The sequence below is a fragment of the Eurypyga helias genome, unplaced genomic scaffold (genome assembly GCF_000690775.1).
Source record: "Eurypyga helias isolate BGI_N326 unplaced genomic scaffold, ASM69077v1 scaffold27469, whole genome shotgun sequence".
Taxonomy (NCBI): domain Eukaryota; kingdom Metazoa; phylum Chordata; class Aves; order Eurypygiformes; family Eurypygidae; genus Eurypyga; species Eurypyga helias.
In genome coordinates this window covers 45,005-60,250 of record NW_010270574.1, presented here as the reverse complement: position 1 = coordinate 60,250, position 15,246 = coordinate 45,005, and the positions used below count along the sequence as shown (strand labels likewise).

General features: G+C 41.3%; 1 protein-coding gene across 1 annotated transcript in view; it reads left to right on the top strand.

The window, feature by feature from the left end:
* TTC7A (tetratricopeptide repeat domain 7A) overlaps nucleotides 1-15,246 on the top strand; it is a gene marked incomplete at its 3' end in the record, with an annotated part of 76,030 nt that overhangs the window by 16,845 nt on the left and 43,939 nt on the right. Inside the window, exons 4-7 of the mRNA XM_010158509.1 lie at nucleotides 785-906; nucleotides 8,100-8,178; nucleotides 11,454-11,614; nucleotides 12,037-12,100. Of these exons, the coding sequence (XP_010156811.1) occupies nucleotides 785-906; nucleotides 8,100-8,178; nucleotides 11,454-11,614; nucleotides 12,037-12,100 (426 nt within the window). The remainder of the gene's footprint in view (nucleotides 1-784; nucleotides 907-8,099; nucleotides 8,179-11,453; nucleotides 11,615-12,036; nucleotides 12,101-15,246) is intronic.

Sequence of the window (15,246 nt, the reverse complement as noted above, 5' to 3'; positions counted from 1 at the left end):
TGAATGGCTTTTTTATTTAAAATTAAGTACAGTCCTTCCCTTATGAAAGTACTGGGAACTGTAAATGTGTTTTTACTGACAGCTTGTGTCTTTGAAGAAGTGAAAGAGTTTGAATTGTAATTGTAATTCATTTGTCTCCTGGACAAAGAGACAAGGATGCAGGGTTACCAGTAGATGTATTAAAAGTCCATAGGCCTTCTCCAGTCCTGAATGTAAAACCTTGCCTTGGAGAGACCGCACAGCACAACTTTCAGCAATGAGAGCTGTTTGTTACCAGTAAGGAAGCAAAACCAAGAAGGGTTAGACAGAAGAAACAGAGGAAGGGCTAAGATTCTTCTGTCAGGAGTCCTGATAACTTACTAACTCTTAACGAATATTTGTGATGTTGTGCTAGACATACCTACTCACATGTTGCATTAATAGTTCTGTGCAAGATGGAGTGGTTGGAGTATCTGTGTGGTTGGAGTATTACTTCTGAAGCCCTTGGTATTAACGTGTAGCTTTCTACTTCCTGTGTTAGAGGTTAGAAAGTAATAAGGGATGGTGTTTCAAGACTCATCTTGCATGCAGAATATTTCATGCAAGTCACTGTGTAGCTAATTTTAAAGTTGACTTTGAAAGATTCTTGAATAGCTAATGAAGGTAAGTTTTTTTTCAAATAGTCTGGGGAGCAATCTGGTGGCAGAAGCTAATATTTTAGTATTGGGGTTGTCTCTGGCTCATGAGGAACTGGCTAGTTCAAACAATTGTCTGTAATCCCATATATTTGTTTCCTCCCTCACAGACCTTAAACAACACACATTCAAGGAGTATCAAGGGCAGCAATGTGACTTACTCGGAGTATGAACTTTCCTACTTCCTGGAAGCAGCTCTACAGAGTGCCTATGTGACTCATTTAAAGAAGGGGTAGGTGGATGCAGATGTTAACAAATGCAACATTATCTATTTTTATTATATCAGAACAGATGAAGGCTTATTTCTTTTATGTGTTGTGACTTTTTTGCTGCTGGCTCATCCCAAATCCCCTCAGTTTCCTTCACTCCCTCCTATTTGTCTCAAGAGTCTTAAGCCTTGTTTTTCCAGACTCACAAGTAGGGTGGAGTAGAACAATTTCGTTGTCTTGACTCAACTCTTCTCCCCATGGAGATGAGGGGAGTTTGATTATAAAGAAAGTGAAATTACACTGCTGTGTGCTTTAAAACGTTCAGCCACAGGGCCTGGTTTAGAGCTCAGTGAAGTCTTCAGGGTAGTTTCTTTTATTTGTTTGTTTGTTTATTTAGAGTCTTAAATGTCCTGATCAATATCCAAATCTCTGTGGCTTTACTAGAGAGAATGCATGCGGGAACTGTGCTGCTCCAGGGTGTTTATTATGTCTCTGAAATACAGCTCCCAGTGAACCTTGGAAGGGCAAGAGGAGTTGGTATCTACAACCTACAGTGAATTTCACCGGAGGAAAACCTGCTCAAGAACAATAGAAAAGGCATTGTCAATGTCCACTTCCAGTGGCCATCATTGGTGAGGGCACACTGTTCCCTAAAACAGGCTGTGTCTTAAAAACGTCATCAACTCTGTTTAGTTGATGGAGAGGTTGTCATGTAGGGAGAGTCTCTCTTTACCATGTGTAAACAGTACTTGTAAGAATCCATCCATTCCTAGTCCTGTTCTTGCCCATGTTATCCTGTCTGTTCTCAAGGAATCAGATGCTGAATTCCTCGCTGCTCTTTGTAAATATTGCTGGTCAAAGCTTTACAAACTTTAACCAAACTATCTTTGGAAGTGTTACATTTTGGCTGGTTTACCTTCACCCCCAGTCAGATACTTTTCTGTCATTTTCCTCACTCCTCTTTTCCCTGCTGAGTTAAGAAAGGAAAAGAGGAAGAAATGAAAAAATGAGGAGAAATTGAAATTACAAAAACTAGGGTAAAATTATTCTGTAGAAAATAGATAAAATTTTTTAACTCTGGAGGAGTGGTTGCTTCTTGTTTAGGATGCTTTTGCTAACTTTCTATCCCCCAAGAATGCAAATGCAACTGTGAATAGCCTGTATGTTCCACATTCTTTCATTAAACATCTGCACGTACAGTGAAGCTGTACTTGTGAGCATATCCATGAGAGGTGCCTTTAGGTAAGCCTTGCCTAATTCATAGCCTTACAAATACACAAAGCCCAAACGTTGTGAAATGATCCCTTTAGTCAGGGCAGTACAAGTTCATGTGTAAACAAAGTGGAAACTTTTAAGTATAAGGCACAGCCTCAGTATCACTGTGGCAGTAGGGGGACAGGATGTGGTTTTCCTGGGTGAGTTGGTGGGTGACCAGCTGTGGCACAGCATGTTTTCCTAGCCTTTTGCCGTTCTCATGGCAAACAAAAAGCTCAGGTCGGGCTCATGAAGCTCATGAAGTATTTAATAAAATAGAAATCTCATCTAGCACATATGGCACTGATGCCCTCTAGGAACCTTTTGAATATCTAACTCACTCCTGTTCATTTTATTCAGCAATGTTTTAAATTCAGTCTTCATCAGTTCAATATATCCAGTGGTTTGTTTTAGCTATTACTGTGGGCCCCGCTTGCTCCCTTCCCACGTTATTTTAATGACAGCCTTAAAAAAAACCCAAACCCACCACCAACCTACAAAAAACCCTACAGGAAACCAATTTGGAATCAAAATGCACATGTGAATGAAGCAGCGCTTTGATTATAAGCTGAATTGCTGCAACAGCAGCAAAATGTTCTCTGTAGCTGTCTCCTGATGAAAGAGCATCACAGTTGGTGGGAGCGGAGCCCCACACACTGCTCAGCCCCTTCAGTGCAAGTGAAACACCAGCCAGGGATGTGAAACCTCTGGTGAGGAGAGAAGCCTGGCGGGGCTCCATGGCTTGTCTCTGCCCGCCTCCCCTCCAGCTTGTATTAATGTGTGCTTGCTGCCACGAGAGGGCATAAGCAGCATTGGGATATATTAAGGGAAGAGGAGGGAAGTGGGAAGAAGCTTTTTAGGGTGCTTCATGTGTATAATAAACTTCTCCACCTGATATTGAACAGCTCAAAGAAATGCTTTTGTTCTTACTGCTTCCAGCATTCAGGTAGGAAGTAGGCCTTGGATGATGAGTGCTCAGGCTGGCAGGGGAATAGGTCCTGTCAGGTGGGATGTCCTTCCCCAGCGGCACATGTGTACAAAAGAAATAGCGAGTGCTTTATTCTTGTCTCACCAGGCAGAAGAGCTGAGGGAACTGAGTGATGTTGTCGTGCTTCTGTTCCTGCCGGCAGGAACAGGCGCGCTCCTCTTGGAGCGTGGTCAGGGATGGCCTTTCTCTTGCAGTGGAAAGAAGGTACCAGTACAAAAGAAAGGTCTGGTCTCCCTTTCAGATGTTCATCTGCCAGCTGTAAGGACCAGTAAGTCTTGCAGCTGTGGAAGTCCCAGATGCTTTTAATGAGATGTTTACTTAAAATTATTGTGTTGCTGAAGACGCGTGTTTCCTGCAGTTGTATGCCCTGCAGCATTCCAAGAAAGCTTTCTCTTACTCTTCTAGTGAGCAATGCTGTGGCACTGTAGGAGGCAGCCAGTTGTCTTTCATGTTAACATCTGCATCTGTTTTGGTGGTGGTTTTGTTGTGGGTTTTTTGTGTGTTTGGTTGGGGTTTTTTTTGTTGTTGTTTTTTTTTCTTTTTTCTGATGTGGATGTGTGAAGATTAGGCTCATTTCTTACTGCTTTTCCTTTCAGAGGATTAAACAGATATTACTACTTTATAGGGGCTTTGGTCAAGCTGCTTTTAGGAGTTCCTTAGGGTGAACAGACTTCACCTGTGTGAAGTAATGATTATATATATGCTGCTCTCTTAATGGCACTTGAAGCATGTGTGGAGTTTCACAGTGAAGACACCTTTCTAGAGGATGTGGTTGATTGTGGAAGCTCTAGATGGGACAGTTGTAAAGAAAATTAATTTCTGAAAAATAAATATTAAGCACTTATTAAAAAAAAATTAATTTCCTTATGATCACTCAAGTCAGGACCTAAAGTACTTTGTGAAGTCCTGATGAATAAAGCTTATGCAATTCTTTCTCTTCCCTTCTCCTGTCAGTTTTCTAGAGTCCTCAATTCCCTTTTTGAAGTCTTGCAGACTTCTGTTGCAAGGGCACTTTGGAAGAGTAACTTTATGCATGTGGTGTTTTATAGTAGAATGTAATGTAGAAAGGCAGGCAGGACAGTCTGCTGGGAATTCTGAGGAATTTACTTGGGCTTTCCTGTCATTTGTCTCCTCTTCAGTCCACAGTCTAGCACCTTATCCAGGACACTGCACTGGCAATTTGGGAGTGAGTCTTACTGCCTGCTGTATGGATCTCGATAAATGCTAAGCTTTTTGTAACGTGTTTTTTTGAGCACCCCACTTCTGTTAGGCTGCCGACTCTAATGTGCTTTGTAGTTACTTGCCTTCTTGTATCTTCATTCATGAGAATCTGAGGCTTATTTCTTCAGGTGTGTTTTGTGCCTGTGCATGAACAGCTGTTTAAGGAGAGAGTATGAATTTGCCAAAACTTGGACGAGATGCAGAGATGCAAAAGGAGCTGGACAGAGGCAATGGTGTTGGTGCTGTTTGTGATTTAAGTGCTGCTTTCCCCTGGAGAGGTGGCCCTGCGAACTGCCATGTAGTCATATCAAGACAGTCTTTTCCATCTGTTGGCAGCTAACTCTGTTGACAGTTAACGAATGGGGATAAGAACATGATCTTCTGGTACCCAGGTTGCTGGGAGACTGTCTTTACGGACCTCTGTGCCCATGGTCCACTCTGGTTTATTATAATCCTTTTCCCAGCAATTTGCATAGAAAACAGCATATATTTTTATTTTCTTGTATCTTAGTTTTGTGTAGTGTTAACCGAACAGTGACATGTGATATGACCCCTTTGATTCATGGACTGGTAATTAATTACCCTGTACTAACAGGGTGCTTGTACAAACGAAACAGACTTTCGTGCCAAGCTGGACTTACTCGACTCAAGGTGCTCTTTGTCACAGTTTGTGCCCATGATTTGCTGTGTTCCTCTTTATTGGATTAGCTATAATTGAATCCTAAACTGCATTTCATCATGGTTTTTTAAATACCTGTTTTGCCACTTTCGTGGCTAAAACCCAGACAGTTTAATGACCTGCTTTTCCCTTCCTGTTCTTCCTCGTTTCTTTTTCTGCCATCTTAGCAGTGTAACAGAGGCCCATGGACTCTTCCAACTAATTTAATTTCCATGATCTGGATGTTCACTTATGCCATGGCGTAACACAACAGTACGTGGGATTTTCAGGTAGTCTGCTCTCCAAGTCCTGCAGAGGCTCAAGATTGCTTAGTTTCTGATCTAGACAAAATCAAATGGATTCACCATGGATTGCCAGAGGCTTTGTGTTTGCATCCTCATCAACTTATCTACATACACGTATTTATGTTCAAATACATACTTTCCTTTTTGTTAACTTCTTCAGGTCCTGATTTAAAAAAAAAAAAAAAAAATCTCTCTAAGTGCACATTTAGTATATGAAAGACATCTATTAATAGAACAGGAAATTCCTTATCGTTATGAGTAGAGCAATTCATATGCTTAAAACAAACTGTGTGCTCAGATGGCCTCCTGGCATGGAACAGTAGAGCAGAAAGACAAGCTCCTTTAGAGAGGTATGTTTGCAGAGTGCTGGCAGGTGTGCTCTGTCTCCTGCCACGGCTCAGTTATGTTTGATAAAGTTTAAAATACAAAAGCTGCCAAACCAAACCCTCAGTCCCGTGGAAGTGGTATTGTTGTCAGATGCTTTGCATGTTTCAGAGTTGAGAGCTCGGAGTGGAGCGGGTGCTCTCTGAGAGACGCTGGCTGTGCAAGCACCTGTGTAGGAGGTGGTGAGTGCTGGGTGCTCCTCCTGTGCTGCCCATTTTGCACTCGCACCCTCTGTTGAAGGTGTTCCCAGGCATTTGTTATGTGGCTCATGATTTCAGCTCTGCCTGCTTGCAGATGGGCAGCAATTTGCCATTTATTCTTTCATTCACTTCAGCGTGTCAATATTCCTTCCTTTCCTCTCCCCTTCTCCTCAGAGCAAGGTGCTTCTGCCATGAAGCCTTGTCTAAAAAGTGAAACTGAAATGGTGCTCCAGTTTTCTGGGAACAGAACTTTATAGCATGTTCTCTAGGTTTTTCATCTCTTAGTTATGTGCCGAACGTGAAATTAATTGGCTTTGCAAGTGGTTGCTAATCTTCTTTCTGATGCTAGTTAATGGAATTCATTGACACTTTAAGACAAATACCGTTATCCTAGCAAGAAATCTGAACATAGGTATTTTTGAAAATGCTGAGAAAATGTTAGACACCATAACTCTTCTGTCAGACCTCTTAAGGAACTCAGGGAACACGGGAAATACCAGTAGTTTTCAGTAACTGAGGAGAGCAGCTGGGTAGGTGCATTTTGTTAGATGGAGAAATTAACTTATTTTAACTATCTGAATATAAATAGCACGTGAACAATTCTGTTGGTTTTGGTGTGGCTTCTGATGTGCATAAATATCACCACATGCTTTATTGCTTTCCTTAGTTTAAGGTCCAGAACTGCATCTTTGTGGGTATAGTCTTTCCTAGACCCACAGAAAAGCATCGGATGCCTTGTCCTTGTAACTGGGGAGCTTGCTGAAGCATTGAAGTCCAATATACAAAACCTTCCCTGAGCTTTTTCCTTTGATAAATTCAGAGCACATCCTTGACTTAGGAGAAGGTGGAAGGAAAAGAAGAAAGATAGCACCTGACTTTCTCCTCAGGGGCAAGTCTCCAGTGGTTTTGCTCTTGCCTTACTTGGCTTGTCTGCAGATCACCCACAGCTAGGCAGTCTACAGATTACCTCAAAGTTTAAAATTTTGAGGTAGTACTGATTGGAAGTAAGGCCAGATGCATTTGTGTTCTGTGACTTGGTGACCATAAGCTTTAGGTTGGCATTTTGTAGCTAATGTATTTGTGGTAAACACGATCACATTTTTTTTTTTCTACCAAGGAAATAATTATTTTTTTTACTACTTCAAATGTTTGCCATGGATTTTGGAGTGCAAGAAGGTTTGCAGTGCATGCAAGTGGGCACAAACACAGTCTGTACCGCTTACCTTCAAAGTTTAATCATATTGAGAGAAAAGGTGGTTATAGTGTACGGCTGGGGTTTTTAAAACATTTGTAGACTTTGTCTGCACAGAAAATTGTCCTGGAATAAGCTGAAGTGGCAGTTGATGTACCGGTGCAACTGCTTATCTGACTGTCTTTACAAGACTGCTCCTTTTCTGATTTCTTGGGTTTCTTTGAGTAGTTTCTACCCTGCAGTGGAAGTGCGCTGAACATCTTTGTAGTTACTGTGGTGGTAGGGCCATGTCCTCAGCCTTGAAGAGTTTATAAGCTGCAAGTGTGTTACCTAGTATGTCCGTGTTTAATCTCTCCTCTCTGTGTCTCTCTTAGTGCTCGGGCGCATGATTAATATACCATTTGGTGACTAGTCTGCTTTAATTGCTCATGGTCTATGCAGAGTAACGTGATTATTTTTTTTCCTAACCCTCTTTTATTGCAGGTTAATCTGTGCTTGCAGACAGTTACTGCAACTTAGCTGCCTGATAATAAACTGTTTAAACCACTGTAATTTCATCATGTGTCTGGACCATCAGACACAAGGCGCTTAAGCACCACCTAAAAGGAATCGTCATTTAAAAGTATCATGTAAGCACAATATAATTCAAACAAGTGCAATCTGTGTGTATGAAGAGATGTGGATGCTTTCAAGAAGAAGCATCTGCTTTATAAATACGAGCTACGAAAGGCTTCCAAATGTCCCCTCTGTTCGTCAAATGTGAATGTGATCTTCTCCTAGGAAGCCATCTGGAGCAGGCATGCTACAGTCGCTGCCTCGCTCGGTGCCATTGTCCTATCTGTGCCTCAGAGCGACTTGTCTCGCTACCGCTCACCCAGTATTAGTGATTGTTTCATGGGTTGGTTTGAATGTCAAGTTTGTTGCCGAGCTTTGGCGCATCGTAAAAATATTTTGTCTCCAATATGCTGGGTTTTTAGGGTTTTTTTTATGACTTTATTTCTGCCTACCCCATAGAAATATTGTGAAAGGAATGAGGAGCCTGCGAGAAGTACTACGGACTGTGGAAACTAAAGCTACTCAGACCTTCAAAATGGTAAGGGGAATGAATGAGAGATGGGAAGGTGGGGTAATCTGCTGTGCAGGAATTCCGTTTATTAGCCTGTTCATTAGGACAAAAATGTATTTGTTTTCACTTGATTGATTTCTACCTTTTTCTTTCTTTCTTTGCTTTTTTTCTTTCATTTTACTTTTGGAAGTGGTGTGTGAAGTGATGCACTTAATTAAGACTTGCTCAGTTGAAACCTCTGAGCCTTCAGACCTGGGCATGTGGGCTACTTTTGATTTTTTTTTTTTTAAGTGTGTTTTCTAGCCCTGGTAGTAATGGGGCTGTATTTAGTTTGACAGTGCTGACCTTAGGTGATAACGTCTTGTTTTCTTTCCTACTTTTCAGCGTATGCATGCACACATTTTTGCATTTGCATGTAGAAGCATTAAATACTTCTGACCCTTGCAAGAGTGCTTTTTTAGACTTAAATGCTTCAGTGTTCTTCCTGTAAAACTCCCTTCCATACAGTACAGAGTGGTTTTAATTTTTTTGTTGGTGTTCACGTTCTGCCTCCTGTTACCCTGAGTGCCTCTAGTAAAGAAATTATAGAGCAGGTTACTTATGTGCCTGCTTGACTTCTTAGACCTTTAACTGGTTCTTCCCTGTCTCCACTTAAATAGGTCTTGTCCTGAAATTACTCAGGAGGTGACAAGGTCAGCAGCATGGACAACAGCAGTCTTGAGAACATAAATGAAAGCTTTGCAGCCCCAAAGCATTGATGTTGATATGACTAAACTTGCTTTGTGCTTGGTTCAGCTTTGTTTTATGTTAATTCTAGAGAAGCTTGGCAAGGGAGGTGGGCATGGGTTTGCGTGGCATTCTGGAGATAGAGAGTGCCAGGTTCTAGTGGATGGACTGTGCGTCTAGCTTACGTGCAAATACAGAGCTAAAAATCAAAGTGCAAGCAGAAGGGGTATCCTGGGTGCTTTTTTTCCTTGTTTTCTCACATCTGTGTGTTTTGGAACTTCTCTTCTGGAAATGAATCTTCTCATTGCCTTGGGATCACCTTATATGCCTAATTGAGAATACAGATGCATGTGGAAGTTTGTGCAGAGCATTAGAAGAGGTGATGAAATAATTGTCACACTCAAATGGCTGCATCCTTTTCCAGATTGAGATCAAGGTTCAGGAGATTTTTTTTGCTTGTCTGTTTTGTTTTGCTGAAATGAGGCTACTCATCTGCTTTTCCTATACAGTGACGGAACGTGGCACTCAAATACTCCTGTCTCTGTGCAACTGGGAGGAGCTGTGCAACACCCCGGGGGGATTTATCCCTAAGTTGAAAATCCAAAGGTGTTCATTCAATATTTTTTCCTGGGGTTTCCATTTTACAGGAAGTTACATTTTCATTTCCTTACTTATTTTGAATGAGCTGTCAAGAGGGCAAAGGGAGGCATGTGCTTAATTAAGGAAGTTTTTCAAGCATGAAAGTGAAACACGTGATTTATTTTTTTTTTCCCCCTCTAATTTGTGGGATCAGGGTGTTCTTCGAGCATAATGATGCTTTTTTTAGCCAAAGGCAGTAATAACATAAATCAGAGTCTTGGCCTGTTCTGGTTTGTTTGGTCTTATTCAAAACAACAGTGAAGCTAATTTACACAGCCACTGTACTGTGTGTTAATATCAAAGCCATGAAAGTATTTGGTGCTTGCCTTTTGAAAGGCTTATCACAAACTGTACTCCTGTGTGAACCAGTAGAGATCTTTCTGTTGCTGGCGCATTATTTTTCCCTCCCCTCTAAGTCTGCAGGAAAAAATATAGGAGAGTTGGCTCCTTAGGGTAAATCTGACTAAATAATTACACACTGAGATGATAAAATTATACTGGCTAATGTCGTAGGGCCCTAGGCCGTTTTGCTCATGGTTACTTGCTATAAAAAGCATAGAAAAGCCTAGTTAGAAACAGAAGGCTTTCTGTAAGTTGTCAGTAGGAGTGCATGGAAGGTCTTGGGGTTTCCAGGGAGTTGCATGTGATAGTATTCCTTTGAGGCACCATCATACTTTCATAGCACTTTACCATTTGTTAGGTACATCTATGAAAGCCTCCCTTTTTGGTGTTTAAGAAACAGCTCCTGCTACTGTGGTTGTGTTTTGGACTAATTCAGTGAATTCATGTGTGGTGACGTGGATGGAAATAAAGAACCTTGCATCAACAGGAGTTACTTTTCTGAATCTGGTAACAGGAATTTTAACCTCAGTATGATTTATTTGGTTCTATATGTCATACCTCAAGTGGAGTAATGGTTCAGTTTATCAGTCATACCTATCATGGTATTTAAAAGAAAATGACTCCTGGTGGCCTCATAACACATCTCAAAGAGTAACATGCATACAGAAGACATACACAGTAGTCAGAGAAGTTCCAAAATAATGTTTACAAGTATTAGGACAGAAGGGCTGAAGTTTCAGCCTGCCTCTGTTCTGTGCAGTATTTACTTTGCAGCCTAGAGTGCTGTGCTGCTTAGAATGTTCAGAAGATACCACCCTTTTTGATGTCTCTGCGCTTGTTTGCATGTTCATCTATTAAGAAACGTCTCTCTTTTTCGCATTGCAGGGTGGGGAAAAAAGCCAAATGTCAAAGATAACTTGACTTTGCAAAACTAACTTGCCCCTTTTTGGGCCCAGATTGCCAGCTATGTGTATGAACCAGAAAGCAAGTTTTTAAGAATCCTTGGCCACTCGATGGTCAAAAAAAGTGCATGTGATGTTACTGTCTCGTTATAAAGTTCCTAACTCTCTTCTCTCCTCCCTCCGTTATTGCAACAAAAAGAGAGAAGCAGTGTGGAGGTGAAGCTATAAAAGGCTGTAGAAGAGCAATATTAAAGGATAAAGGGTTAATCCGAATACAAAAGTAGCCTTTGGGTTGAGGCTTGCATACAAGATTCTGAGACTGAGAACACAGTGGAGTGGCATCATGCTGTAACACAGTAACGCTAGTGAGGATGTCTTGGTGATCCATGTGGCCATCAGTCTTCATCCGCCAAAGCATCCCTCGCTGTCAGGCCGCTTTGATACTCTTTTTCTGCAGCATTGCGACAAGACCATGTGAATGCGGAAGGCTGGCTTTTCCAGAGCAGGGAAGAAACTGCCACTGCTGTAGGCTTTTTAGCAGCTGGTTTAGGTACCATAGCTATCTGAAAAGCAGTACTATCATCTTGTTGGTATGCTTCATTCCCAAGGTGGAACGTGGGGGCAGGGTGTGTGCCAATCTTTTGTGTTGGAGAAGGCTCCACTGATGTCTCTGTCCTGTTCACTGATCTCTAGACTGCAGCCAAGCAGCTAGCCCAAGTACTTCTCCATTCCCTCAGTGAAGACTGTTACTGGAGCCCTTTATCTGATCCGCTTCCTGAGTTCATGAACAAGGAAGATCAGTCTTACGTTAACAATCTTCTTTGTCGGAGGCCTGAGCTGTACACAGAAGAGAAGTAAGCGTTCTTTCTTGTTTCAGTTTATTGGAAGGAGGGTGTTTGAACACTCTTTGGTACTGCTGATTATGTCACTGATTCATGTAGTTTTGTGTGTTCTTGCTTTTAACTTCCCATCAAAAGGCCTGCTGGAAAAATAAAGCATAAAAACTTGAGTGTTGGATTTTTTTTTTTTCCCCAGGAAGGAATAAAAATCCAACCATAGCTGTCTTTGCTATGAAATGGAAATAATCTATTTATGGTTGAGTATAGCTCATCTAGGACATATTGTAGAGCTTTTAATTGTGAGAACCTGCAAAAGAACGTATTGCCTAGCAAATGAATTATGCATGAGGTGTTTCAGGTTACTGCTCCTCTTGTGAAGTGAGAGCCTGACAGGATAATTCTTGACCTTCCTCAGAAAAATGTGTTCTGTCTTTCAGTGCATACTGCCCTCAAGACAACGTAGAAGAGGCTCTTCTCCTCCTCTTAATCAGTGAATCCATGGTAAGCCAAAAATGAGTTTGTAATACTGGTAGCACAAAGGAATATCTAGTGTTCCCGTGTCAAGTCTTCTGGTTGGTTTTGTTGACAGAATCTTCCTTAGATAAACAGAAGCAAGGGTTCAGCTGCTGAGCAGGAAATGCTATTTATTCCTTTGTTAGGGACACCACTTACTAAATGGAATGTCAGTGAAGGGTTTTGGGATTTGTCACGGAGAGGAAGTGGCTGCATTCACCATAGCTGCATGTAGCTTCTGACATCCAGATGCGTTGTCAGTGGGCTGATCGTTCCATTCTAACCATCTGTGTGGATTTATGGGTCCAGAATGAGAGGAAAGGAGCCTTGCCTAAAGCCAGGCATGATGGTGGTACCTACAGTTTGGCATTTGCAGGATACAATATCCTGCTTACATTCCTTGGTCAACAGAGATATTTAAGGTGTTTCGATTCTGAGTGATGTTGGGCAGTTTCCGATTTTGTTGCATGCAGAAGCATCTATAATGAAATACAGTGAAATAACTAGATTTCTTCTATTTATAATATCAGTTGCTTTAAAAAATCCCTTTAAGAGGAAGGCAAAAAGGTGAAGAAAAACAGCTGCATGGTAACCTTTGATCCTTTTCATGTTCTGAGAGGGCTCAAACATACAGAGTATGTGTAAGGAATGTTTTCTGAAAATGTGTAAGGAAAAGTTACTTTGCTTAAAGTACTGGGTGGTCAGTTGCAGCTCGAAGTGAGATTGGAAAACCTTGGAGCATCAATGACCCTCTTAGGAACTTTTCAGCTTGTCTGAAAACTGTTTAGAAGAGAGATTGTGGAAACATTGTTTTGGATTTTTGCTTCTTTCAGTATTTCTTTGGTTCTTCTGGCTCAAGTCCTTCCTCTTTCCTGCAAACTTGTTTAGATCATGGCAATTTAATGTTGTTTGCTTTTAAAATTTGGGGAAGAGTTGTAGAAGAGGAACACACCCCAAATTATTAAATTGCCTTAAAAATCACAAATATGAGTGTTACTGTACTTTGTGCTTTTTGGTGCTTTCTAGATCAAGCCTCTACAGTGCATCTGCTTTGTGTTGTCAAGGGCTTTTCATAATTGGAAGTGGAAGCTCCAGGAGTGAGGGCTTGTAGAACACATGCACTTCTGTTAAACAGAACTTCTGTCTGCATCGCTTGTCAGAGCAGATCCAAGAGGGAGGAGGATCAGTACTGGCTGCTTCAGCCTTTTCTGAGACTGGGCCTGCTGTCAGAAAGGCCTTTTGGGACCTTGAACTCTGTAATCTTGTTCTGCTGAGGTGAACGAAAGTTATCCCTGTTTTATCCAATGGTGCTTAAAATGGCGAACTGGTCCTGTAAGTCAGTTATGGATGAAGCAGTACAAAAATACTATTGGTAGGAACTGGACTGCCCTGCTGACCTCGAGGCTAAATAAATACGCTTGTGTTTGCTTAACTGCTGTCTTCTATATATAGGAGCTTTCTGGAGGTAGATGCAAGCCATTTTGATCCACTGCATATAAAGCACTTAAATAATCAGACATCCTGTAGCAGAGCACTGCAGGAACCATAACTCTTTCTGGTTTGTTTTGGGAAATGGAACATCTGAGCGTTCCTCTTGCCTTAGCAGTAGGCTTGCCAGGAATTTATTGTTTTAACAAAAGTACAGGACAAGTCTATAGAAGTACAGCTGCATATAGAAATACACTTAGGAACCACAGGAATGTGCTTCCTAAAGGAAGGAGCCAAGGGAGCAATCAGATTCTTACATATGTTTGCAGTCCATAAATATTTTCTTGTAGTTTTACTGTTGTGGTACTAAGAATGGGAAATTTTGTTTAATTTACGACATGAGACATCTTTTCCATGACAGCTTTGTAGGCTAGTGAGTTTTCTCATGTACAGGTTTGTAAAGTATTGGAGCTTTTTGGTTTGCTTTTGAAAACTTGCTGAAGCTCATGGAAAATGAATTAACAAGAAGCAGATTTCCAGTTGAGGTCTCCCTAATGATACAATGTTAATAACTGAATAAAGCATATTTTTCTTCCCTGAGAGAGTGTCATTGGAAAGGGATAATGATACGTTTCTGTAGGCCAGTAAGCAGCATAGTTGGTGTTCCTGGATTTTGGCTGGATTAGGAGTTCTTTCGGTATTTACAATCATGAACCCCTTAAAATGAAACAGAAGTGTACAATTAAGTTGGCTTGCTGAATGCTCTCCAGCTTCTCTGACACTTTTATTATTCTGTCAGAGCAAAACTCACAGAAAGGTACTTTTCCTGTCTGATTTTTTAAAAAGACAAAAGAGCAACCATACCATTATGACTCTTTTGAAGGACAGTAAAGCCAAACAGCTGCTCCACATGTCTGTTCCTGACTTTTTCGGCTCTAAAATGAGCTTAAAGGGGGACAAAATTGGGGGGAGGAGGGACAGAAGAATTGTCAGCACATGGAGGGTCACAGAGCAAAGATATATTGGTGAGGAGAATAAATTACCAGAGAATCTCAAAGTAAATATGTGATTAAATTTGATGAAAAGGAGACATGGTACCTTTTTCAGGAAGGATACGTCTGGAACATCTTCCACATCATACAGGGAGGGAATAGGTCAATTCTAGGTAGCTTGCTGCTGAAATTCACTCTGTTTTTCTGTTCGTTTTGCCTTCCTAAGATGAAGCTAATGTCTACTTCACCACTCTCTGTGCAACTGTCCAGATGATGTTAAAAGAACTGTTCTTATAAGGGGGAAAAGGAAGAAATCGCTCCTAAGGTGCTGTGAGCCAGGCTCTGCATTCCAGTACACCTCTGGCTCTTGGTGGTGCTGGCTTCTGGCTTGTGAGGCTGCCCCAGCTTTTCATATCCCTTTACCTTGCTTTGGAAAGGAGCCACTTAGCATGTTCTGGTGGGATGAAATGAGAATATCTTCTAAAGGGGTAACTAAGGGTTCCTTCAGTACTTAGCTCGCTCTGCCTCTGAGACTAAGTATGCAAACGTTTTTCAGGTGGCCAAATAAGAGCCCAGAGATAACAATAACAACCTGTGGGTATATTAATACTTAGGGTGGAAGCTTGTTGCCTGTTTCTTCATGGCACTTTCCTGAGTTGCCTCCTGTGTTCTTTGTCCTGTTGAAAATGGGAACCTATTTTCATAAGCTGAGGC